Source organism: Temnothorax nylanderi, unplaced genomic scaffold (genome assembly GCF_030848795.1).
Source record: "Temnothorax nylanderi isolate EJ_2023f unplaced genomic scaffold, tnyl_v1.0 TNYL_tig0094_pilon, whole genome shotgun sequence".
Classification (NCBI taxonomy): Eukaryota; Metazoa; Arthropoda; class Insecta; order Hymenoptera; family Formicidae; genus Temnothorax; species Temnothorax nylanderi.
Genome location: NW_027249156.1, coordinates 656,945 through 683,624, shown reverse-complemented (window position 1 = coordinate 683,624; position 26,680 = coordinate 656,945). Strand labels below are relative to the sequence as shown.

Here is a 26,680-nt window from a genome sequence, read left to right as displayed (position 1 = left end):
TTTAATTTTCATGAATTCTCCTGTAATATTTCCAAACGTATTTGCGTTCCAATAGACATTAAATTCCAATAGGCAGCAAATTACAGTGCAATTACAATTGCAAAATAAATAAATAAATAAATAAGGAGACGACTTTGCCATTATTCTCGATCCACTCTACGCATAGGAAATAAACAGATTCGAGATTCCCGGTTAAAGAGACGAGCGAGGGCTCATTGGGTGGTGGGTTGATTTTAATCGTGCCCTCTCTCTACACTCTCTAACTCTCTACAGTCAGTACAGTCTCTACTCTCTACTCCGAACAGTCCGAACTCCGATCCGATTGAGATTGAGGCAGATTGAGGAGGATCGGGTGAATCGGAAGCGCTATTTAGTAACCTTGGATAAAACGTCGGAATTGTTGGAAAGCATCTGATTCGGGACAGCGCGGGACAGCGCAGGCAGGACACAGGACTGGCACTGACAGCAGTGTACTTAATTTGACTTGGTTACTTAATTGACGAGGCGATCGCGCGTATGATCGTATGTCTCTTGGTGCATGTCTTGGAATATTAACGGAGCCCAGTTTTGTGGAGCTAATAATATTAGCGCGTGACACAGTTATGAAGCCGTTGCACTCGTAATCAGTCACGCTTGTTATGCGCTCGTCGAGATATATCATCGTGTTAATCGGGTGTCATCCGAGTTTGATAACCGTAACCTTGAATATATTCACGATCGCGAATTGGCATCGGCTGATCGGCATCGAAGGTAAGGACGGAGAGTCTCAGTCTCGACTCTCTCGAGAGAGAGAGAGACTCGAGAGCGATCAGCGCGGCTCGAGCTCGATTCACCGCCACCGACCACCGACCACTGCTTAGTCCGCGCGGAATAGGCGCGAGAGGAAGCTGGTGCTAACCTAAGATGCGAACATCCGTGAACCTTGACGCGCTTATATTACTGGCAATTCATTTGTTGTCCTGCTCCCTCGGCACGGTAGCGGCTAGCGGCGGAGCTCTCGATTCTACCCCGACCTTCCAAACCGGTGCCTCGAGCACTTCACATTCCAAAATAGCAGCCTTCTCCGCCACCCTTACCAATGGATTGGCCCAAGCGGTGGCTCACGAATCTAGTAAGTCACCTCAGACTCGAACCACATTCCAGATCTCTACTCTCGCGAAGAGATATTTTTTCCACTTGCCTGATGTACACCTGTATGAGCATCTTGTACATATATCCTGGTTAACTTGTTTCAGATGCCGATACCTGTAACGACGACCTAGCTTGCATCACTATGGCTTCTCACGATCGGTTAGGTTTAGAGGCTATAAAATCTCTCCACAGTCAATTGGACGACGACGCTAATGGGAATGTCGATTTATCTGAATCGGATGACGTAAGGATACTTGTATCGCTTTAGGAAATATCTCTATTTGTATACGAAACATTACAAAGATATACTTTTAACTTTGACAGTTTTTGAGAGAAGAACTACAGTACGAAGCTGGTTACGAACGGAGGCAGAGGGCTTTCCATCACAATGACGACATGCATATCAGCGTGCGAGAACTCTGGGAAGCCTGGTTGCGATCAGAGGTACGACGACCAGATATTTTCATCGTTCAATTTTTATGCCGTTGTAGATGGCAACATGGATGGATCTTTCATTGACATTTGTTTCGTAGTATTATATATATATATATAATGATTGTATCTTATTGCGATAGGTTCATAATTGGACTATAGAACAAACGTCAGAATGGTTAACTTCCAACGTTGAGCTTCCTCAATATGTTCCTACTTTTATACAGCACCGTGTAACCGGTGCTACGCTTCCTCGGTAAGTTTTTTCAGAATTAATGACGGATAACGATATTCATACCATCCATATTCATCTCGCGCGATATATCGTCGCAAATGATGATTGAAAACAAAAATTCTTTAAACAAAAACATTTCATTTATTTTAGATTAGCTGTGAACAATATGCAGTATCTTAGCAATGTTCTGGGTATCAAAGATCCTATCCACAAACAAAAAATTGCTCTAAAGGCAATGGATGTTGTTCTTTTTGGACCCCCCAAAGGTAAGATTTAATATTATGCTCTAGAGTCGCGCGCGCGCGGATCTATATCTTTATATATTTCATCTAAAACTATACGTAATAATTAACAGATGCTGGACACAACGTCAAAGATTTGGTATTGGTTACGTTATTATTTGGAGCACTTATCGGTTGCTGGTACGCGTATCAACAAAAGAAAAATTCACAAAAGCATCTTCATAGAATGATGAAGGACATGGAAAGTTTGCGCAAAGCGGAACTCGCACTGGAAAATTTGCAGGTAACTTCTTTCAAAAGATATATTAAAAATTGACCCTAACGAAATTAAAAATGGATATCTTTAACTAGAAAACTTTATTAAGTTTGCGTTACGTATAATCGATTGCAGAAAGAACTGGAAAGAGCGAGAATGGAACAAGAAAGTGTGGCAACCGAAAAGCAGAATTTGGAAAAACGTTTGCAAGACGAGAGCTTGGGATTACATACTTCGTATTCGGATCTCGAAGTGTCACAATTGAAAGCGGAAATCGAAGTTAACGCCGTTCTACCTTTATTTTATACGCGTCGTGCAAATTAATGTATTTTTATCAATTTATCGATTAATCTTGCAGATGTTGAAATTAGAATTGCAACGTGCCGAGGGTGAACTCGAAGACAGATGCTGGTCACCGCCAGCTGGATTGCAGCACTGGCTACAAATGACTCATGAAATTGAGAACAAAGCGTACATGACGAAAAAAATGTCAGCTGAAAAACAACTTCAACAAGCACGAGAAGCGGTAAAAGAACTAACTTTTTTTGTTTGTGAATCGTTCGATGCAGTTAATTCGATATTTGTACTGGATTATCTCAAGGAAACGAACCTAACCCACCTACCTAGCACTAACGAAAAAAATTTCTTTATTATATCGTAGTGCGAAAAATTGCGAAAGAAACGTTCCAGCCTGGTAGGTGCCTTTGTTTCGACTCACGGAAAGTCTATCGACGAAGTTGATAAGAGCATAGTTGAAGCGAGAACTGCCTTGAATGAAGTAACGAATGAGTTGAAAGAAAGAGTGCATCGTTGGAAGCAGATTGAATTACTCTGCGGTTTCAACATAATTAACAATAATGGTTTAAATTACTTGGAGACAGTTTTATACAGAGGAACACCTAACGGTAGAGGTCTCGGGCTCAGAGGTATCTAATTCTATATTAAAATAATGTAATATTATTTTGTTATCGGTGCTCGTTAAAAAGATTGTAATTGTGCGAAAGAAGAAGGATAACGCTCGTAAGATTTTTATGATTTTACGGTTTTGTAAAATTCTAAATGTACGCGATTATTACAGGACGACTCAGTAGCCAAGATGATTTAGATGACGAGGCAAGTTCGGTGTACGCACCATCGTCGGTCAGTGCGGTAGCTGCAGGTAAGCTGGATACGGATTCCAATGAGTACTTAGATTGATGTACCAATGCTCATTTTATTATTATTATCATCATCGTGGCCTGTTTATATGTCGCGTATATATAGGTATATACATCGGCCACATGATATTGAACCCCCTTTTTGACGATAGTTTACTAACGAGTTGAATTCTGTGTTTAATAATAGAGAAAATATTTTTTGTAGCATTGATAACTTTATACCGATAACAGACATATAACGTTATAAAATTTCCGTAATTTGTTAACATTGGAATATCGTGTGCCTTGGGTGTACATTGTAATCACTGTATACTAAACGTGGCTAACGTGTGCATATGAGGAATGCGGGATGCAATCCAATTTTGCATATGTTATCCGATAAGTAAGAGATTATACGAGAAGTAATAATTAAATAAACGACGCCATTATCGTGCCAATATCGTGCTAATGTATCGATATTTTGAATATGTGATATGTGATATGGAAAGTAAAAATTAATTTTACGAATACTCATGAATCGGTTAAAATAAGTCAATTAAAAAAGGTGATACATCAAAACAATGCTATAACAAATAAGAATTGAATTTCAAGTATAAACGCATGAAATATGAGAGTTATGAAAGCTACCGCGTGTCTATGTATCTATCTTGTTTTATGTACAATCGGCTCTTTTATATTTATCACTTTTTAGGGACTATGTTTTCTTAAGATATAATTTCAAACTTTGATGATTTGATTCAGTATTTAATAGGTGGCAAAGTGATACATACTCATATAAACGTAGTATTTTTGTTATAATACATACTTAATACCATAAAGAAAATTATTAATCGTATAAATTAAAAGAAATTTTTACGCAAAACAACATGATGAATATGATTTTTCTTTTAAGTGTTTAATTACATTCCAATTATCTAGCATTATGACAGTATTAGTATTAGATCTGATTGCAACATATACATGACAATAGCGTGAGAATTATTCATTGAAGAACTATTAATTAGAATATTACTTTTATATGGCTACGACACAAAGTAAAATATTAAATTGTACATAATAACAATATGTTTCATAAATGTACATAGATACGGATCTCTTACAATCATGGGCAAAGTTATATTATATTATGGAGTTATATATATATATAATAGAAAAAATCCAGATGTGCAATAATTTTCTATTAAAATACATGAATTCTTGTAAATCTTGATATAAGATATGACGTAGGATCATAAAACCATCGATAATTAATGTATTATGGGCATTATATATGTAAATAAGATATATATACATTTATATACACAATATTTTTAGGATCGATTTTATTATTCGACGATAGTCGAATTGTGTGCATATTTAAAACAGCTTTGTACCTTGTCTCAAATGTTGTCTTGTTGTCAAATGTCAGACACCTTTTGTTATTCCCAAGGGATCAAAAACTATCCAGTTGTAAACGATTACCAATTAGAATTTAAATTGTTGCTCCTAAAATAATTTTGTAAACCATGTATCGTTCCGCAGTTATATATCGCGGTTATCTATTTGTCAAAGAAACGATGCCTTAAAATGTATTCCATATATGTATATTACAGTGAGTTTAGTGAGTTTTTTGTTTTATAAAGATTACATAACATAATGGCGTTATTTTTCTGTATGAAACATTTAGTATAATCGCTATTAATAAATTCAAGCGAGCTTGGAAAAATAAGAACATATGGGCTTATTAATATGACCTATATTGAACTCTAGCACTCCGACTTGTCGCATGTTTTTAATTTCAAAGCCTAGCGCACATTAAATTGCTAACATAGTATTAGATAATGGACAGTCAAATATAGTAATATACGCTTTTATACATATTGTTTTGAAATTCCGCGACCCTCAGCTCTTGTTATTTTGTGATGGTTGCACCTTAATAAAGATGATAAAGATTGTGCCCAGGTTTTTCTAGTTTAGATAAAGACATTTTGAAAAGTGGACTGTGGTACTAACGTAGGAAACTAACTGATTAAAAATCATCATCTTATAAAGAGAAATCAAGTCTTATTCAAACTTGAGATTCTATGTGCTACGTATGGATGATGAATTATGCGAGAAATGATTCTGAATGCAACTGAACGAATCACACTTTGCTCTATAGTGCAAAAGCGCTGCGCGAGAGAATCAATTTTTCTACCGTATACTTGTGGCAACAGCAAATCGATGCTTTCACTTCTCGCAGCTTTCATATTAGTACCCCATTGTCCTCTTAGCGATAAAGAAAGGAATTTGGACATCGTACGTCATACACTTGGCATATTCGTAGGTATTTTGGAGAATTCAGCGTGGAAGGAATCATCGGTACCGCCCGCGGGTCGATTTGGAAATGAACTCTCCGATTCTTCGAGCAGCGAAGCGGAGAAAGAAACACATGGGATCGTCCACTTTGTACTAGGTGATGGACCAGAAGAGCCCGCTGGAGTTTCCGGAAAAACTGCGCCGTACAAAGAAAAGTTCAGCATTGTACGTTCTTACAGCCAGGACACAAATATATTGGTCAACGAGGACAAGACTTGTTCGTCGTTTCCGAAAACGTCGTATTCAGAAAATTCACTCGACATCTCGGATAGGTCCAGTTGTCGTCCTGCGACAGCGTTGACGACTGCAGTGACGTCAATGACAGCGGCGACGATGACGACAACGACAACGGGCGCAAAGAAATTGTTTAGAGAATTACCTACGGTAATGTCAGTCGACGATGAGACGCTCTCGACCGATTCCAATTCTACCGCCGACAACGATGAGCTTAAACGAAGGCGCAGGAAGCTCTTTCCAGCCTTTAGAAAGAACAAAACTAAAATTACGTGATGTCCGCTAGTCACATAATCTCATTTGTTACTTAATTGCTATCCGTTATAATTAGTTGTAATCGCGACATGCACTTAAGAATTATTTTACCAGTAATTATTAATTGTTAGCTACTATTATTCACATGACAGACATACACAAACACGTACATTCTCTCTCTCTCTCTCTCTCTCTCTCTCTCTCTCTCTCTCTCTCTCTCTCTCTCTCTCTCTCTCTCTCTCTCTCTCTCTCTCTCTCTCTCTCTCTTTGTTCTTTTTTTTCTTTTCCTTTGCGCGCGTATAAATTCACGGAAATGTAACGATCGTTTAGGATGTTTGTTACCCCGGCGGTGTTCCTTCCACTTTGCCAAACTTGCGTATGCGCAAAATAATAACGAAATATAAGTCAACGGATATGACCACGGAAAGACATCGTCCGACCTAGATAAATAGAATAGATTTTTAGAATCGCAATATTGAAAAGTTTTAATATTATGGCAATATATATTTTCGGTATGTACTTTCGTGAGGAGACCAAACCTTTCGCCAAGCCGCAAACTTTTATGAAATAAGATTTTTTCGTTAGTGTAATCGATGACGTTAGTAATAATAATAATTATCGTTAGTGTAATCTTTTTTATCGCGATATAATTCCGTAGTTTTAGTCATCGTCTGATGGATACTGGGCTGGGCACAAATTTAATGTTGAAAGTATACTCTTGTCTTGTTATTCGCTTTTACGTATACGTGTTGCGAAGAATGATTAACAAAGATATATGGCAGCGCAAGGGTATCCTCTCGAGTAAAACGTAAAATGATATCGAGTTATTAAAATTATCGTTAATTCTCATACCGTCCATATATACTGGCAATACAAGTGATTTACTTCGGCACTTTGGCAAAGCGAAAACGTTATAATACAAATTTTATACATTTGTACTACGTGTACTCATAAGCAGATTGTGTAAAATACCGTGCAAGATTTTATCAGAAACGCGCGCTTAAAACAATTAATGATAGCGAAATCATTTTTTCCTCATCTTGTACAAACATATTCCAACAGACAACATTGGGATTTCCTTGTATTTGATTGCCTTGTGTAATTACATCTTCAACCTGTAGAAATCTTTATGCAAGAATGTATATTCGTTGGATGAATCTTAAAAGATTAGCTTGTACAGGTCGCTGCTGTATACAGTCGTATAGAATTTTCGGTATATTTAGACTGTTTCAGAGTGAGCAATTTCAAAGCCCTGTTTCTTTCCATACGTTTTCGGCTTCGAATCCTGGATGCCGCTAGAACGTAATTATATTATATCGTGTACATAGACATAATTGATATATTTTAACATCGTTAAAACTTGACCTTCGCTTAACGCACTCGGCTCAGAATCAAATAGCTTACGGGATGGCTTACATCATAGCGAGGCTGGGACTCGGTAATTTTAGTAATTTGTTAAAAGATCGTCACTGTTATTTTACGCTCGCGCGAACGCGTAAATACAATTATGTAACTATTTCCCAACATGCTAGATTCGTTTGCGGATGATGTTTGCGGCACGTTAGTCTATTTGAATTGTATTTGTATCGAATCTAATTATTCCTTTGCGGTATGCTTAAATATGTTAGTCGCACAATTTCCATCTTTATGACAAAATTGTTTTGAGTGACTTTGGGTGAAAAATGTATAATTTTCTGACCAAGCGCTGACCACACGCGTCTCAATTTCGGTATAAAGATTCCGGAATGTTTTACAATGTAAACACCTTTTTTCCGATGATTATAACACACTTTGCATTAACGCGTAACGACAAATAATTCAATAATTGGAATGCTGTATCATTAGTAATTTGCTAGAGCGTCAAACTTGCTCATCTTTATACAAAAATTTAAGGAACGGAAAAGTTAACAATTTTATCATTATTGCGAGCGAAAAAATATGAGATTGAAATGTGTCAACTTTGTCACAAGCATATGGTCGCTAGCTCTCCAAAAAATGTTCTTCCTTAGAGATTTTTGAAGCAATGAATTTATATTTACTAAGGACAGTTTCTAAGGCTATATGTGTATCTTCATGTTATTTTTAAAACGAATGATAGATTTGACCTTACTACTTATCAAGCGGTATGAGTAAAGTTATACCCGGTTATACCCGCGCTGCGGATCAAATTTTCGTTAAAGTTGGAATATATAAAAATAGACAATTTTGTTAGTATATTCGTATTTAAATTATTATATTCTTGATACAATATTAGGATACCGCTTGCAAATGCCACGCGCGCGTCTTCCTCGGAATATAAAAGTGACATTTTACAAAAATTAATGAACCAAGTTTAAAGAATTGCCAAACAAATAATAACCGAACGTACACCGTGAGGGATTCCCGGCCGGTAGAGTGTACATATATATAAAATTATAAAATAAAAAAGTAGAATTACATTTAAAAAATTGCGTTTCTTTCCTTGTGGACTTGACGAAATTTGTTTTATAATTTGTCTTATATTAATTTTATTTATATTATTTTACAGACTTTAACGAATCAGCCAATCGCCGGCTAAAAAATATTTATTATCAATCGATCAATTTCACAATGGTTTTATTTGATTTTATTTAACATCACACATGCTATTATCAACTATATTCCTAACAAATTACTCGAGAAAATTCACAATTATCGATTAATTTCGATATTATTAATTAAATTCGTTTATACGAACTTAGATTTTGAAACGTAAATAAAGTGACCTATACGCAGAGTTTACATTTAATAGCGATAAACGCAACGCCGTCCATACAGTATAAATATGTAATCTGCCGATATACGATAAATAAGCATCTCATCAACATTCAAATACTGCGTAAGAAGTAAATTTCAATTTGGCTCAAAATCTTATACTTAGGACGATAAGACCGTTGCGATAATTTTTCTATGGGTTTATTTATCATATAAGTATTAAGTCATAATATCATTACATACATACATACATGTGTGTGTGTGTGTGTGTGTGTGTGTGTATGCATGCATGCAAAGTTCGATGTACATACATACACAGCTATCGAATGACTACTGGCTATTGGGACTAGTAGCTAAAATTCTTTGACCCACGATCGGTGTAAATGGTACAGAGTTTAAAAACTCATAATCAGTCTTATAACATAAAAATACAAATATATAACATATACGTGCATATACATATACGAACGGACGGACTACTTCGTTAGACGTTTATGCAATTAACCGAAATGGATCAGTGTCGCGATTCAGACAAATCCGATTACGTTTTGGCAAAGAACGTTTGACAAGAACGAATGCATTTATTAAATAAATTCGCCCATTACTTCTTAATAATATTTAGACGTATCGTCGTTGGTATAAAGATATTAACGTATCTCATTGAGATCTTGGTTAAAATTTTCGTTTAAAATACACAAATTACAAATATAGCAACATTGAATAAAGAGTGATGGACGTATTTGAAACCGTATCGCGACAATATATATACTCGTTACTTACGTCTGGCACGTTTTTGTACGTTTCTACACTTCGCTTAAGCAACAATTTTTAACATGTACGAAACGCGAAAAATATAAATATACGTACAGCTACGTATCCTACGCGGGTATACCAGCGAAGATTGTTAATACTGAATTTGCTCGAAGAATTCGCTCGACGAGAATACACTTAAAAATTGCGACGCCGTGACGCATATTACATATGTATAATACATAAAAATATGTATAGTTAGAGATAGAAATATTTAACTTGTATTCGATATATTCTCGTCGTCTTGTTGATCGCTGGTCTCAGCCGCGGAAGGTATCGTGGCGAGTAGTCTAACGGCCAGTCTTCCCGGAGATCCTGGAGGTTCCGGCTCCTGGATGGCGAGTTGACGAGTTAGTCGCGGCTTCGGTCTGATCGGTCTCGGCGTGTTACGCGCGTTAATTTCTAAAGAGGCACTGGATCTCGAGATGCGCCAAGTACCGGTGCTGGCAGTGGTCGCGGAACCAGAAGAGTCGTTACGCGAGGAGCTTAAATTCGAATCCTGCGATGGTTTCCTAGTGATCAGCCAAGAGGAAGTCCTCCGTTTCGGATCTAGCAGCCTGAGCGGAATGCCGCAGTGGTGCGTTTGTCGCCAAGAATCGGATCTGGACGAGGAGAAATTTTCGCTGGACGATACCGACGACGCCCGTTTATGCTGTTTCTGTTGAATCTGGGCGATCTGGTAGGCGTACTGATCGTTACGCGCGTGCCGTGGTCGGGAGTCGCGCGTACACGGCCAGAATATTCCGGCGCTCCACCAACGGTAAGACGAGCAACGGCTTCCAGTTTCCAGGAGTCTCGAGTTACAAGCGCAGGGTGTTTGAAGTCCCTGGTTCTCTCGCGACGATCGATCGACGAGACTGTTGGTATTGGCGGGTGTCTGCCGATTGCTAAAATTCGAACTATGTCGGCACCTACCGATACCTCGAGTTACGCGTGACTCCTCGATCGCTTTGCATATCAACACGCAATCCTTCTTGAATTGCTTCGTAAGGATCGCGTATAGAAAAGGATTGCAACAAGAGTTGAGCGGTAGCACGAATACCGCGAAAACTTTCGCTTGCTCCAGAGACACCAACTGCAGTCCGAAGGTCGCCGTGAGAGAGAAGAAGGCTATCGGTGACCAGCAGAGAAAATCGGTGAAGACGAGCAATGCCATTCTCTTCGCTATGCGAGAATCGTTGGAATTCCACGCCTGGGAGCCTCGTATCGCGCAGTACATCTTCAAGTAGCATCCCATTAATATCAGAAAAGCTACTCCGTTAATGAGCATGAGAAATACTACGTACGCGAGTGCCGCGTTGCCATTAGTTTCGAACGGTAAGCAAATAGCGAATTTTCTATAGTCCGAAACTCCCAATAGCGGCAGACTCGCCATGGACAAAGCGAAGCACCATCCTATCGTCATAATATAGCCTGCGTGCTTCAGCGAGAGCCGCTTGTTCAGATGCATCGCGTGCGTTATAGCGTAATTCCTCTCCAAAGTGATCACGGCAAGGGTGTACACGCTCAGTTCGGAGCTGAGGACTCCCAGAAAGCCAGCCAACTGACATCCGGCCGACATTTGCCACGGTATTGCGTACATTCGAAATTCTCCTAACGTCGATGCATCGACAACAGCCAATAAACCTAAAATATACATCGTTCGTCGACGAAAGATCTCCCTGAGGAAGAATTCTACCAACGGTAGAATCTTTCACAAGTTAGTACAGCCAATGTGTAGATGCACGAATAACGTTAATATAAAATATGAGAGAAAATTACCTAGATAAACACCCATGAAAAAATCGGCAGCGGCTAAATTGCAGACTAAAAATCGTGGCACATCCATCTTGCTTCTCGAGAATATTAAGACGAACACTACAATGCCATTCCCGAGCATGGCAAGAAGGAAGACTATCCATACGCCGCATCGTAAAGTCCACCAGTCGAATAAATCTTGGCACGGTAGGAAAGGACCTGAAAATTTCACATTTCATAAATGTTTATTTATTCTAAATCGAAATGTTTAACATCGTCGTCGTGCATTCTATGCATATTTCGAGTCATCGTCGACTCTCTAACATACCAGGTTGCGGCAAGCATTGGATTCGAGAGGGTGTGGTTCGACCTGTCGATGTCGTCCGACCGTTTAGATTCTCGAAATAATCTTCCACGTAGGAAGCCAGGTCACCGGGATAGGTAAAATCTGAACCAAAGTTAGCCAAAAGTTCATTTATCCGCGATCCGAATTTGTCGGTCAAATTATCTAGAAAGAAGAAAAATAACGTTATTACGTCAGTGCCGATGAAAAGAGTAAAGATCAACGATGAAATATGACGCTATGATAGACGAGTGATGAAAATATTTGCTCTTTACACGCCTACGCAATAATCTCGTGATACTATGCAGACTTTCAACGACTAAGCGCGCGGTAGATGCTTTACAGCAATTAAGTATTACCTAAATAAAACATGATAAGCACCTAAAATATATAATTGAATATAAAAGGAATAAAAAGTTAATATATATGAAAAAGGAGAAAACATATAGAGAAGACAGAGTTACTTACCCAATTGTGGCCAGATATCGCTAAATGTCGAATTCCACAAACTAGTATCAAAATCGTCAGTGGGAAACAAAATCGATTCCCGCACCGGCGATTTTGTGGCAGATTCCTCTACTTCGAGCGAGAGAAACGCGCAGCAGTGATAAGCGTATGACAGCAACATTGTTTGTACTCGTGGAAATTTTTCAGGAGATGGGAATTCTCGCAATGCAGGATTATTAAACGTCTTAAGATGCAACAATCCTGCGAGACCTCTTATCGGCAGTGTAGGGAAAACATTATTTCCTAAATTTCTATAAATAAATATCTGTATCTTAATAGCGTTCAAATCGATTTCCAAAAAAAGAGACTTGACTTGGACAAATTATGCACATGGATGCACTTACAAGTCTTGCAACCGTTTCGTTTCTCTGAACGCATCGGGATGTATATATTCGATATAATTATTCTCCAAGTCTCTAAAATGTGATTAAATTGAATAATAGAAATTATTAGAAATACGTAAAATCAGAGTAACTTGACGGTAAGCTTCGCACTCACAAAACTTGGAGCCTAGGTAATCCGGTAAACGCGTCACTGGAAATGCTCTGCAAGTTATTGTTGGACAAGAGGAGATCGTGCAGCATATTCAAACCTTTAAAAGTATCGTCGGGTAACGTAGAAATCATATTACTAGCTAAATCCCTAAAAAAAAAAACAAGATTTGCATACACTTCGATATTCAATGCTTCATATACATATATAATATATTGCATAATGTATTTACGTATTACGTTATTACATACTTACAAAACGCGAAGTTCATTACAGTTCCGTAAATTTGGTATCTCTGTCAGAGAATTGGATTTCATGTCGCTAAAAACAGATGGAATAATGTATATACGTGAAGCATACACGTATACATTAGTAGAAATAGTCATTGTCAAAAGGAGTAATAATTATTACAATAATAACTGTTACGAAAAGATTTTTTCTACTAAATAATTTCGATTAAACTTACAGACTTTTGAGTTTCGGACACAGCCGGCAAAGATTAGGAGGAACCTCCTTCAACTGGGAACGATCTAATCTCAATACTTCCAAAGATGCTACTCCATTTAGCGTGGGAAAAAGCCGCAATTCCTTCACGTTTGACAATATTCTGTAATCGATTGAAAAATCATGGCGCTATACTAATGCGGCGTAATTTTGTTTACTTATCGAATAAATTGTTTGTCGCGTAAGCTAATCTCCGTAGGTGCGCGCGGATAGAGACCGCGATACAATTGAAAATAAATTACTTACAACTTACGAAGTTTGCCAAGATCCCGGAAGGTTTCGTCGTGTATCTCCTTGATAGGATTTCCGCGTAAATCGAGCGACAGCAAATTACTAGCGTGGCGTAACGCATCTTTCGTGAGTCGTTCTATTTTGTTATTCGATATAGATCTAGAGAAAGATACGTGGAAAACTCATGAAAGTGCGTCGCACTCGGATCGACGCGAGAGATATTTCAACGAGAAAATTGATGGGTATAGATTTTATTAGACCAACACGGGCATCGTTGCAATTTAATAGGCACTTACAATTCTTCGAGACTAGGTAGATTTATAGCGGCAGCCGGTACCTCGGTTAAATAATTTTCATCGAGTTCCCTGAAGATGAATGGAGAAATGAAAGATATCGTGTGTTACGGATAAATATAATGATTTGTTGTAATAATTTTCATATACGTACAATATACGAAGATTCGCCAAGTTTATAAACGCGTCATCATGAATGGCACGTAGATGATTACGTCGCAGAAATCTAAAAATAAAGATATATATGTGTAGCGCAAAAAACCACTTCAGATTCCACGTGATATTTTCTGATTTCTCTCGTCATCGTCATCTCTCACGATCATTACGTGTATGCGTACTTACAAAATTTCGAGATTGGGAAATCGATGGAAAGCACGTATTGGAATGTCCGTTATATTGTTGTTAGTCAAATCACTGAAACATGAAATCATGAAATTATTCTATAAAATCGCGTATTCTATATATAAAATTACCACAAATTGGAAATATATTTATGCATATAGTATATAAGATATTGTAAAGATACAATATGAGCACACAAAGTATTTCTCACTGCATTTCGACATTTCGACATTGCAAACCGTTTATGTCTCACGTTCCTAACATTACGGAAAATAAATTAAGCAAGAGGGTTGTAACTTTTTGTTCAAACATACATATGCTGTATATGTAACAAAGATTTGCGGAAGGCGAAAATGTTAGCGGGCAAAGGGTCTCCGGGAGCGCGATGTCTTCTAAAAATAATTCTTTCACGAGAAATGATTGCGCGAGAGATCGTTGCACTCGTAATAACGTAATGAATTGTGTTCGCGCTAGAGCGAGAAAACAGGCCTGCGAGAAAAAGGATCTAGGATAGTAATTCCATCTTCTCGGTTAAAGTAAAACTAGTTAAAGCCATCACATTAGAGAGAATAATTAAAATTTATATAAGGGGGGCTCGCGACAATTTCGCCAGCTTGATTTTAAACAGCGGATAACTCATACAACTTGTCGAAATCAGGATTAAACGTCGGTTAAGAATGGCTTTTACAGGCACAAGTAGCCTGATAAAAAAAACAGGACAATACTGAGAAAACTGGCGAATCGACACTTTTATTCTTGTGTCGCGTGAGCGTGAATCGAGAAGATCACATCAGACCGAGGCGAGGGTTGCGTGGATTTTGGCCCATTTTTATGAGTCCTTCGACCTCCTTTGCTCAGGATGGATCGATGTGTCTACTTATCCGCTTACCGAAAGGGGCAGAGCGAAGAGACAGCGCGGCATTCTATATAACAATAAAGAGAGAAAAGTTGTTTAGCAACTTGTTGTTGTTTAGCAACGCAAAATGTTTCGTTACATTGACGTCGAGCGATTAGTTAAAAGAAAGAAAATGTGTGCCTTATATATATATATATATATATAGGGTACACAGCAAGATTATATTGTCGATAACTTACTTATTGTTAACTTGTTATTACATAAACATAAAATAAAAAGAATAAAAAATAGATGAATAGAATATCGAGAAGTCTCGAAAATCTAATGAAATCTAATGTGTCCGTGTGAGATCATCGTCGCGAAGTGAATTTACTCGCACGCTGCAACCTGCAACCTGCAACCACTATATCCATGAACTTGATTGACTTATTGTGTATATATACATGGCATAAACATATATTCTTTTTCTTTTCCATTACTTGTAATCTCTTACTCGGTATTTTTCGAAAAATTTCAACACTTTAATCGTTTAATACTCTTACACGCTCATTTTTAAACATTGACGAACATTTAATTTAACTCGGGTTTCGATAGAAACGTGGAACGAATACGATTCAGTCGCTCGCGATGCACACATTGTGTCAGTGAGAGCGTACAGTATTTTTCCTCTCGTCCATTCGTCTTAAAATAGAAAAAGCATAAGCAGCGGTGTGAGCGGTGCCTTATACGCCTTACGATATTTTGACGCACGCTTTTTTTTTTTCAAGTTCCAAGTTCCAATGGAACTTTCTCGGCGCGCTTCGGCACGAACATTGGGTTCTAATTACGCTTTCGGGATCATGATTCCGTTACCAGGCGGGCCTTTGAAAACTTTCGATATTTCATACTCGAGACTCAAGGACAGCTTGAATTTACCAGTCTTTGTACTCTTGAGGTATTCGGGAATATTATATATCTACGATATACGTGTAGTGTATCGTACATAATTATTTAAAAAATCTCATTCATCGCGTTATGGATAAAAGCATTACCGAACGCGAAGCATTACTTTCCAAAACTTTCGGAATAAAACTTATTCGATACTCGCGAGCTTTCGTACCGATATACGACGAATGGAACAATGTCGAGAACGGTGCTTATAAATCTCGGTTGCTTTTAACTTTTAACAAGTTCGGGAATGGAATTATTCTCGCGATAGATGTCACGGTCGTACCGCGATGTCATCGCGAATGTGAAGAGAATGACGAACGGCATATTTTCCGTATTCTCACGATATTTTAACGAAAGCTAGGACATAACGTTACATTACGGTCGGGATGTTACTGTACCAACGAGAGAAACCAGCAATAAAAAATTTATTAATAAATTCCGTTACACACCCCGAGACGCCCGAGACTGATTGCGAGAGAAGCGGCGCGGCGCGCGAACACACAGTCAAGTCATTACATCTATTCATATATCTTTTTTCCTTTTTCCTTTTTATCTTCAGTCAGAAAGGGGGGGGGGGGCCGGAGACAACCACTCGAAGCCGGATTGTTACTTCTCGAGGAGGCAAGCGACGAATTATCGCGGATCGATTCGCAGAACTTTATACAAGTTTCGATAAAGGCGTGCGAAAGTAAAGTGGTACTTTTTACTTAACAGAACCGGACACACATTAGATTAGAGCTCATTAGACATTAGACATTAGACAATTAGACGATAAATCGGTAACTGCGGCCACGAGGAACTCGATTTCGACAAAATAGCGGAGTAATAATTACAAGCAAGATCGAGAATGACTATAATACAACAAGTTTTGCTCGTTCCCTTTGATCTTATCGTTAAATCACGATCACGATCACGATCTATAGAATATCGACAATCGTCTGTCGTTCCGTTCGGTATGTAGGTCGCGCGCATCGTGTGGGGTACGTATTAAAAAAAAGTATGGCGTTACTCCTTTTATCTTTTCTATCGCCCGATCGAGAAGAGATTATACTTTCGCATAGGACAGACCAATCGCGATTCGTGCGGTTGCGGTTGGCAAGGTTGCGGAGATGGAGAAGAAATCTGAAAGAAACACGCGTCGAAGATTAGTTATTTGCATGTTCGAAGCGATCGAAGCATCGCTCTTCCCGCACTCTCTCTCTCCGCTCTCGTCCATAATAAACGTCTCGTTTATCTCGTTTACCGCGAAATACACGGACGATAATTAAAAGCCAGGCTACAGAACAATTTTTGTTCAGCTGCGTAGACACGACGGGCCACGGGCCCCTACTGCATTCCGCAACTCTGCAAGGCCTCTAGAATCGTATGTCGTATATATCGTATGTAGGGCGCGCGATGACGATCGCGCCCGTTACGTTTACCTTCTATGCTGCAATTGCAAAGACGAATTTACGCAACGCTATAGTCGCTATACACTTATGACATTTACGTAAAGGGTCTCTTATTTTTTTTCTCCAATATATACTTATGCGCGCGGTCCAACGGCGAACGACGTGTGCTTATATTTTTCTTTTCGAAAGTAATCACTCTGTTATCAGTTATTTTCTAACAAAGAAAAATGTGCACGGCGCGAAATCATAGAGACGTCGCGTCGAGATGTAGAAAATCAGAGACGGAGAGGCGAGAACCCATCTCGACGTAAGCGGCTCAACGCCGCGCGCTACGAGCAGCTACGAGAGATTCGATCCTCTCCGCTACGCTCTCCAACTCCAACTCCAACTCCAATTCAGTCAGCCTGATTCGAGTCAGCCGCGAATCCTCCAATCTCCCAGCTCCCAGCTCCCACACAGGGGTCGAGATTGTTGTGAGCGTAATCGTGAGCGCACAGCGCAAAGCGCGCGCGAGTGACGAGTCGTGAGTCGTGAGTCGTAAGGTACGTAATGTACTCACATCCTCGTAACGTTAACAGGAACAATGGCTTTCAACGAGTCAACATCGTAGATGAGTTGAACGGAGAGCAGATCGTTGCCACGGCACAGCAGCTCCCGTCCATCGGCGACAACGTTACACGGGCCCGGGATTGTGTCCGGTCCCGGTCCCGGTCCACCGCTCCGACAGCAGCAGACTCGCCAGAAAAGGATGATCGCCAAGATGACCGGTATCCCGCTCCGACGAGACCGCGTGCACATACCGATACCGGCCGACCCTGTCCCCTAGGCGTGTCCGTAACTGCCGCGGCCCGCGCGCGTTATATTCACTTTCGCAGCTCTCTTTTTCCCGCCGCGCGCCGCGCCCAGGATACTGCAGCCACAGGCCACAGGACAAGTCACCTCGACCTCACCATCCTCTCTCGCGCCGTCCTTCGACTTCGACTTGGACATCCGCACGTCCGCGGTCCACGTCCGGGCACGCGTGCACGCGCGCGACCATCAACATCAACGCGAGCACCCCCATAAGGAGCCGTCGCCGTCGCCGTCGCCGTCGCCGCCACCACTGCCACCCCACCGGCGCGGGCGCGGGCGCGGACGCGAGCGCCCACCGCCACTATCAGTCTATCACCGCAGCCGCAGGCCGCAGGCCGCAGCCGCCAGCCGCCAGCCGCACTCTGCAGTCTGCACTACTCTGCAGTCGCCACCGTCCTTTATCCCTCTTATCACCGCGATCGCTGCCGCGCCTCGGGAAAAGAGAGATCAGTCAAGAAGACGACACGACGACACGACGACACGACGACACTGACCGCTGACGATACTGCCCAATTATATGTAGTTGGAAAATTGCTATCTCCAGCTCCGAAAAGAGAGAAAGAAAGAGAGACAGACCCCGCCGTTCGCTCCGCGGTACATTCACCAACTGACTGAGTACTCAAATACTGAACTGATCCGATATATTACGCGCGGTGCCTACCTCACTACCTGCCTTACACCACCTTACACTGCCTACACGGATTTCGTATTCGTATATCGTGCATCGTGCATCCCCCCTACTCATCTCGCCAATCTCGTCTGATCTCGCCATCCCGTCTCCCGTCTCCCGTCATTCCCGTCATTCCCGTCCCCCAACACACCCACCCTGAATCTGAATCACTTGACTTTCTCGACTCTGATCTTGCCTTGCGCGATGTGCGACTATTGCCGCAGGAAAAAGAAAACAAAAAAAAAAGCTCCGGTGGAGAGCTATTCGGTTTGTTGTACATATATGTACTCGATCGGATAGCTACCTGCTGCCCGGATAAGTTCGCGATAAGCTATAGCTTCGCGCTGAAAATGGAACCGCGGTACACATATACAATGTAACATAATCCTCATCTTCATATTTTTCCCATCGTATTCTTGCGGTCGATATTCCTTTTCGGCCAGTCTCCATTCTCCATCCTCAGGCACAGATCTTCAGGACTGTTCAAGCATCTCAATTTATTCTTTTTACTTCTTCACCGCAACCATACTCTGAATTAGATATTACATATGTCAATAATAATATGAGAAAGTCTTACAATTATAGAGGCACAAAAGTCAACATTTTTTTGGGAAACGTGCAGCTGTTCCTTAGATAAAAAAATTGTAGCAATTACAGTTTCACGAGAAGAGTACCTATATATTATACCGCATTGATTTCAATATCGAGCAGTTCTTTTTTTAGAATCGTCAAACCAACACACCCCTTTCAGACCCTGCCGAAAGTCATATTTAAACAACTCTCGGAAACGCATAATTTTGATATTATAATAAAAAAAAATTAAGGAGATTAACTTTCAAGTTTTTAATTTTAATAAATGACCCATTCCTTAATTTTTTGCCGTCTCCTCATATACGTTTATCTGTGTTTTACGCTATGCTTACATCGAATCTATCTGAATACCTATATATTCTTTCGATGGACGCGCGCGTGTTTATTATTATCGATCAAGCGGGTAAATCAGGTTAGGTTAGGTCGGTAAGTCAGGCTACTACTACGACCCAGCGAATTAAAATGCGCAGTATAATTAAGTCTGTTTTTTCTATTGCTGCACTGTGCACTGCTAAACTAGTGCGATAAGTAAAAGTGGGACAAGTATATTTTGTTTCACTCCAACTTACCGCACCAGTGTGCACTAGTTCAGCAGTGCAGCAATAGAAAACATATACCTATTAATGCACCTTCGATTCCTTCGAAGCAGATATGTTTATGTTGATTTGTTCAATTTGTTGACGATTATCGTCTACGCATATTCAAGTCCTGTCTTCTTGAGCTATTTTTCTTAATTAAACAACATTAAATTAAAATCCTTCTATCGCGGTAACTAAATACAATTAAATCCAACCGTTCCGTTTGTCGTGTTCCTAGAAAAAACGACGAAATGTGAAATTGTAAGATTGTTTTGACGCGTATCAAAACTAGCTATTTTTTTGCATTTGTGCGCAACATTCATCTTCTCTCAACTCTCAACGGAATTGCGTTAGTTTTGACAAAAATCAATCGTTGGATAACGACGCCGATAACGTCGATGGGAAATGTTTCTAAACTGCGAGAGCTCCAACGAGTTCTAATCTTTAACCGAATGTGGATGTGGGTGGTGCGGGTACTGCGGGTGTGGTGCGGAGTGTGTACAGTCTTGCCAGAATGGCTCGGCTGCTTTGAAAAAGCTATGCGGTCACGGTTGCTTCATTATATGTACCTGGGAGGGAGTAATAACGATAGACGGAATTACAGAAAATTGATCTTGTAATTCGGGATGTTGAATTTCGTCTCTTCTATCGTAGTCCCGCGTAACAAAATATTATTTTGACAAAAAATCTCCAAGTCGAAATTTCCCTAAAAGCCGATACAAAGTACGATAAGAAATATATACATATATATATATATATATATATATACATAAATGAATAAAGTCTCTTACTGAGAAGTCAAGTACTGGCTCCACCCGCTTCGTTTACACGAATAGTGTCGCTTATTAAAGATATCTCTGATTCAGCGGTATCGTGAACAGGTAAAGTATCATCCGTGCATGCTTCCACCGTGAGCATTATCTCAGATTGATGAACGCCGCTGGACAGATCGCTTAGATTTTGCTATTTAAATATACGTTGTCATTATTACGTAAACAATAATGAGACTGGATAATTGTATACACTTACGATAGAATCGCCGAGTGACGCTATGCCAGGAACTAGTTGCTCCCCAGGAAAAATTTTACATATGGGAAACACAATAGAAATGAATTCCTCATTTTCATTTCTAGTCAATTCATCTGGCTTTATTTTGTCACACAATCTGAGAAAAAAATATACGTTTGCCAGCCAGCGAAAATTAACGCCAATAAATTGTATATCTGTTTCCAATATTTAGTGTATCTTTTACCTGCGTATTCGCCAGCGGGTCGGTTCATCGCCATAGGTGATGTTTATCGTTGCGATGTGCGAGACCTCCGAATGTTGCGATAACGCAAAGTCTTCTTTCTTCGGATGAAATTGTATCGCTATTTGCTGAGATTCTTTAGCGTTAAGTATCACTTCCTTCGGATTTACATACCAACTGGAGTTTGTTGAAAAAGTAACTAAAATAAATGCGTTTATCTGGTTTATCTCGATATAAAGTACACATTATTCATGTAAATATGTAATGCGTAAAGAGAATAGAGGGATTAATTTATATAAATTTATATAAACCTTTCGGTATAACTGTGATCTTGGCGAATGAACGTAAGTCACCGACATTATCCAATCTAATATTTGCGCTCAAAGTAGTTTCGGAATACAAATTGCCAAGTGACAACCACATATTTCCACTCAAATCTTTAAATGTACCCGCGATTTTTACTTTGCTGCAGCCACCGTATCCATACAGAGGTATCTGTCAATTTAAATTGTAAATATTCCTTCTCCTTGTTAAAAAATAAATAAAAAATATTTAGCAGTAGCATTAAATACACGCACTTTTTTGTACTGTTGAGGTTGAGAACCACTACTTTCTCTCGTATGTTTGATAGTAATTTTTCCAACTACTGGACCTACGCAATACGGATTGAACGCGACTGCGAGTGTCTTAATTTCTTGATGTCGCATTGTCAATACCATGCTTGTGTTGATAGTTTGTTTATCTCCGATAAACTATAACGTAGATATTTATTCATATAAATTCCATAAACTCTTTCTCTAGATAACACTATATATGTATACACGTGTGTGTGTGTGTGTGTGTGTGAGCGCGCGCGCGCGCACACACTACGTATATGTATATACAGTACCTTAAAACTCTTATTGTCGTCACATATGTCTATTTGAATTTCAATTTTGTTATTGCTCGTATTGTGAATCGTAAATTCTTTAATCTCACTTTTTCCTGTTTTGACACTATTCCATGCTAGGGCAGCGTGTGTAACTCTAATCGGAATTGTATTTTTTGTTACAGCTATACCGGATACCATACCGATCGCAGGTGAATTTCTATCGCGAGGCCCAGATCTATATATAAAGAGATTATTGCTTATTATTATAATAATAATTATTACACGTGTATTATGTAATTATGTTAATATACAAGGTTTTATTGAAAAAAAAAAAAAAAAAAAAAAAACATACTTTATCTCAAAGTTTTATTAAAGATAAACTTAAAGATTATACTTTTGTATAAAAAAATTATACTAGATATCTTATAAGATAATTAATTTTAGAGTGATCGACCACAACATTTGGAACATTTTTATAACAAAACTGTTTTCACGCTACTTTGCGTGTAATCGGCATTTTACATTCGTCACGTAAACATTTATATCTCCGATGCAAATTTCAAGTACGTCTTCGGTTAAAATTGAACGTGGAATAATCAATTGAGAAACTACGACTTATATAGGTGAAACCAAACCGATTGTAACAACGTACGACGAAAACAATGGAATTTAATTAAAAAAGAATATCTGAAAAGAGAAATGAAAGATCTTATTACTGTAATTGCTCCAGTGGTGCTGTGAGGTCGTGAAATATTTTGTTTCGCCTTATACTGCGTTCCGGATCTTCCATCCTTTGCAAAGAAAGAGCAACAAATTTTGCAAAAGCGTGTTCCACGGATGTAGAACCAACGTCAAACTGCTGCTGCTGCTGCTCATTATTTTTTTTTGAGGTAGCACTTTTTTTTAATATTTTGAATGGCGTTTGATCGCACAGATTTTTATTAATCGAGTCGTCTCCGATATTACTTGGACGTGGTAAAATTTTTTTATAACTTCTTTTATTCACATTTATACTTTCCGTGACATTTGTTTCTGGACATTTAGTTGCCGTCTTATTAAATGAAAAAGCGGGCATTCTTCCATTATTTTTTTTCATGCTTGTCAGAGTTCTACAAAAAAATTAAAGAAAATTAAATCAATTAGAGAAATAGTGTGTATTGATTTGGATATTTCTATATAACGGGTTTTGCACGCACGCACACGCACGCGCATATACAAAAGATAGTAACCGTCTTCTTTGAATGTACCCATCTAGAAAGGACAATTCGGATAAAAGTGCAGATTTCTTTTTGCTACAAGCTATACTTCCGCTTTTCAAATTTTGTTCTTTTTTTAACCTCACGTATTGCTCTCTCAAATTTGTCAACCTCCTTTTACAATATTCAGCCGTATAAAAATTTCCTGGAAAATCATAAAATCGATTGGATGACCATTTTACATATATACGTGATAGAAATTTAAAAAAGTGATACTATTATATTGGTACAATACTGTTATAAAAATGGCATCTCTTCTCCAATTTAATCGAAGGGGTAAAAGCCATAGTGGTGTAAGTCAAATTTTTTAAAATATTGACTCGTGTGCATAAATGCAATCTATACGATATATAAATTGCATCTAAGCACACGAGTCAATATTTTAAAAAATTTGCCTTACACCACTATGGCTTTTACCCCTCCAATTGTTATGTTGCAAAAATGATTTATATTCACCAAGGTTCTTATCTCTCATGATTGATGAAATCTCCTCCCAGGCATTACTTTTTAATTCGTTGTCTTTAAAGTCTGGATGACTCTTATCGTACAAAAATCTTCTTTCTCTATATAATTCAACGAGGTAATTATCATCCACTTTTTCTAGGACATTGACGTTGTTAACAGTTGCATTTGCCATATCTACTTTGTACATATGTTCTTTTAACACCACGTTTGTCACATCTCGGTTAAAATTGGCTATACCGATGATTTTATACTGGCTGTACTCATGATCCATATTTAAAGAAACATAGTTTGGATCGCATATCGTTGTATCTTTATCGTTATCCTCAAAAAGACTAATAATGTAATGTTGAATTATCTGAAAGACTATCCATGTTAGAATTATATATAATATATATATATATATATATATATATATATATATATATATATAGAGAGAGAGAGAGAGAGAGAGAGAGAGAGGGAGAGAGAGAGAGAGAGAGAGAGAAATCATTGAGTAAACAAAATATTATGATATAACATTATTGCAAACAAAGACAAACTCAGATTAAGATTTAATCGACATTAGTGAAATCGGGCATAAATGCAAAGAGAAGTAGAAGAAAAAGAAGAAGAAAGAAAAAGAGAACGTAGTCGCAAGTAGAATGAACTAATAACATATCTTATTATTTGTCAAGTAGATTGAATATGCACGTTAGTCAATTAATATATTTAAAACTCTCATACATATTTTCGCAGGATTAATAGGCCTTCGGAAGAAGTAAATCTCGCTTTCGGTCACCGCCGACGTGTTTAAATCTTCTTGACCAAAGCTTTTTATCAAACTCTTACTTTCGTCGTAAAACGATTCGCAAATGTACACGTCGTCCCCCGGTACCTATCTCTCCGTCGGTCTGCCTATACATAATTCATTCAAATAACGTTAATTCCCTTTTTAATCTCATTCATTTAAAATTTAAACTCATTAAACGATGGCACGATAAACACTCACTACATATAATATATATTCTCCGTAATCAAGAACGACGTATCTTCCAACAGCTACGTAGTCTTCTTCTTCTTCCGTTTAATGGCACTTAAGTTCCGATCGGATAGTAACGGCCATTATTCTAACAACAGCTACGTAGTATATGTATATTATACGTACAATCGGTACAATGGGATGAGTACCATCTGCGATAGATAAAAACAATTTCGTAGGCTGTAGCACTTCTGTAGGCATCAACAATCATGGGCCTTTGAAATAAGAACTTCCGCACGAGAACTAACGAGAACTTCCGTGGTCCGCCCGCGTCCGCATCCGCGTCCGCGTCCGTAAGCGTAAACTTCAGTCGTTCGGTTCACGATGGTCGCGCATAAAGAAATCGATATCCGTCAGGGTAACGTGGGGGTCCCGTGGGCCGTGGTGGGCCGTGGCACGTATTTTCCCACGTAACAGATAACCACACGTAACGGTAACCAATCACAAGCGTGAATATGCGTAACAGAAAATGCGAAACGCTTCTGATTGGTTACGCGGAAAATACGTACCATGGGATGTCACCCTAAGGGTGAAATCACACGATACGGGGATCAGCAGGCGGGACAGAGGATGCGTGATTCGAACAGCCAATCAGCGCTCTATAGAAAAATGCGGAAGAGCGCTGATTGGCTGTTCGAATCACGCATCCTCTGTCCCGCATGCTGATTCCCGTATCGTGTGATTTCACCCTAAGGCTGAAGTCACATGGCATGTATTTTCCGCGTAACGCGTTACCGCGTAACCAATTAGAAGCGTTTCGCATTTTCGGTTACGCATATTCGCGCTTCTGATTGGTTACGCGATACGCGTTACGCGGAAAATATCAGTCCATGTGCCCGCACCCTAATGCGTAACCGCGCGGCCCGCTGGTACACTTTCCGTTTCACGCATGATGCGCATAATGCATCATTGGCCTAGTTTACACCGATCTCTTTATACGCGTATCAAATAGTATATTTGAACTGATCAGCCAATAATCAGACTTATTTACTAGTTATTTACTGTTTAATACGCATATCAAGTGATCGGTGTAAACTAGGCCATTTATCCTTGTTGTTCATCGAGTGTTAAACAAGGATAAATGCTGCATTTGTGACCGCTGTTACACGTCGGGTTTAATAACATCGGTAGTTCTTAGGCTGGCAAATCACAGCTATTCCCTTCTTCTGAAGAATGAGTGTGATTGGCTAGTCTAAAGCCCCTTGCACAATAGGCGATAGCGATAGCGATAGCGACAGCGACAAGGTTGCCGACAAAGCTATATCTTTGTCAGCAACTTTGTCGCTGTCGCTATCGCTATCGCTATCGCTATCGCCTATTGTGCAAGGGGCTTAAGGCCGGTATTCATAGTCGGTTCTTATTTCAAGACCGTCTTAAAGCCTTGTGTACACGATACTAGAAATCGGTCCGAGTTTCGGTTTAAGCCAATCAACTTGCAGCTCTTACAGAAAAGCAGCAGTTTCATTGGCTTAAACCGAAACTCGGACCAATTTCTAGTATCGTGTACACAAGGCTTAAGTAATGTCTTAAGATGCTAATACGGCTCTGTGATTGGTTCATGACGTCTTAAGATTATACTTAAGACGGTCTTAAATATAATGCTAGGTCTACAATGCGAGTCGCAAAGTCGTGAGTCACAAGAATTGACCAATCACAATCGAATTTGAGGAGAATAATCGACT

The 26,680-nt window shown here is 39.1% G+C and overlaps 3 protein-coding genes across 9 annotated transcripts; 1 reads left to right on the top strand and 2 right to left on the bottom strand.

Moving 5' to 3' along the window:
- Window positions 1–280: 280 nt before the first annotated feature.
- Stim (stromal interaction molecule) lies at window positions 281–8,726 on the top strand. Its single transcript, XM_071711035.1, has 11 exons — window positions 281–1,111; window positions 1,236–1,375; window positions 1,456–1,575; window positions 1,707–1,819; window positions 1,949–2,064; window positions 2,154–2,323; window positions 2,432–2,575; window positions 2,655–2,822; window positions 2,958–3,222; window positions 3,375–3,455; window positions 5,759–8,726. The coding sequence occupies exons 1-11, from the start codon at window positions 904–906 to the stop codon at window positions 6,298–6,300; spliced, it is 2,067 nt and encodes a 688-aa protein (XP_071567136.1). The 5' UTR covers window positions 281–903; the 3' UTR covers window positions 6,301–8,726.
- A 131-nt stretch (window positions 8,727–8,857) lies between these two features.
- Rk (G-protein coupled receptor rickets) lies at window positions 8,858–19,415 on the bottom strand. 4 transcript variants are annotated; one of them, XM_071711027.1, is made up of 14 exons: window positions 19,275–19,402; window positions 18,008–18,731; window positions 14,272–14,343; window positions 14,084–14,155; window positions 13,933–14,001; window positions 13,652–13,795; window positions 13,368–13,508; window positions 13,157–13,222; window positions 12,908–13,051; window positions 12,754–12,825; window positions 12,371–12,660; window positions 11,888–12,067; window positions 11,584–11,778; window positions 8,858–11,496 (listed from the first exon to the last, which is right to left on the bottom strand). In XM_071711027.1, exons 2-14 carry the CDS (start codon window positions 18,244–18,246, stop codon window positions 10,037–10,039), a joined length of 3,144 nt encoding a protein of 1,047 aa, XP_071567128.1. In that variant the 5' UTR covers window positions 18,247–18,731; window positions 19,275–19,402; the 3' UTR covers window positions 8,858–10,036. The 4 variants fall into 4 exon arrangements, with proteins under 4 accessions (XP_071567128.1, XP_071567130.1, XP_071567127.1 ...); XM_071711029.1 differs by lacking the exon at window positions 18,008–18,731 and adding an exon at window positions 15,161–15,194 and having other exon boundaries at window positions 19,275–19,361; XM_071711026.1 differs by having other exon boundaries at window positions 18,008–19,415.
- A 35-nt stretch (window positions 19,416–19,450) lies between these two features.
- Window positions 19,451–25,343, bottom strand: LOC139775210 (uncharacterized). Of its 4 annotated transcripts, XM_071711032.1 has the most exons (13): window positions 25,125–25,338; window positions 24,969–25,052; window positions 24,704–24,874; window positions 23,972–24,335; window positions 23,489–23,660; window positions 22,976–23,368; window positions 22,278–22,494; window positions 21,967–22,140; window positions 21,700–21,883; window positions 21,392–21,587; window positions 21,169–21,304; window positions 20,931–21,102; window positions 19,451–20,845 (listed from the first exon to the last, which is right to left on the bottom strand). In XM_071711032.1, exons 4-12 carry the CDS (start codon window positions 24,249–24,251, stop codon window positions 20,938–20,940), a joined length of 1,917 nt encoding a protein of 638 aa, XP_071567133.1. In that variant the 5' UTR covers window positions 24,252–24,335; window positions 24,704–24,874; window positions 24,969–25,052; window positions 25,125–25,338; the 3' UTR covers window positions 19,451–20,845; window positions 20,931–20,937. The 4 variants fall into 4 exon arrangements, with proteins under 4 accessions (XP_071567133.1, XP_071567132.1, XP_071567131.1 ...); XM_071711031.1 differs by having other exon boundaries at window positions 23,972–24,343; window positions 24,969–25,338; XM_071711030.1 differs by lacking the exons at window positions 24,704–24,874; window positions 24,969–25,052 and having other exon boundaries at window positions 25,125–25,343.
- Window positions 25,344–26,680: the final 1,337 nt, after the last annotated feature.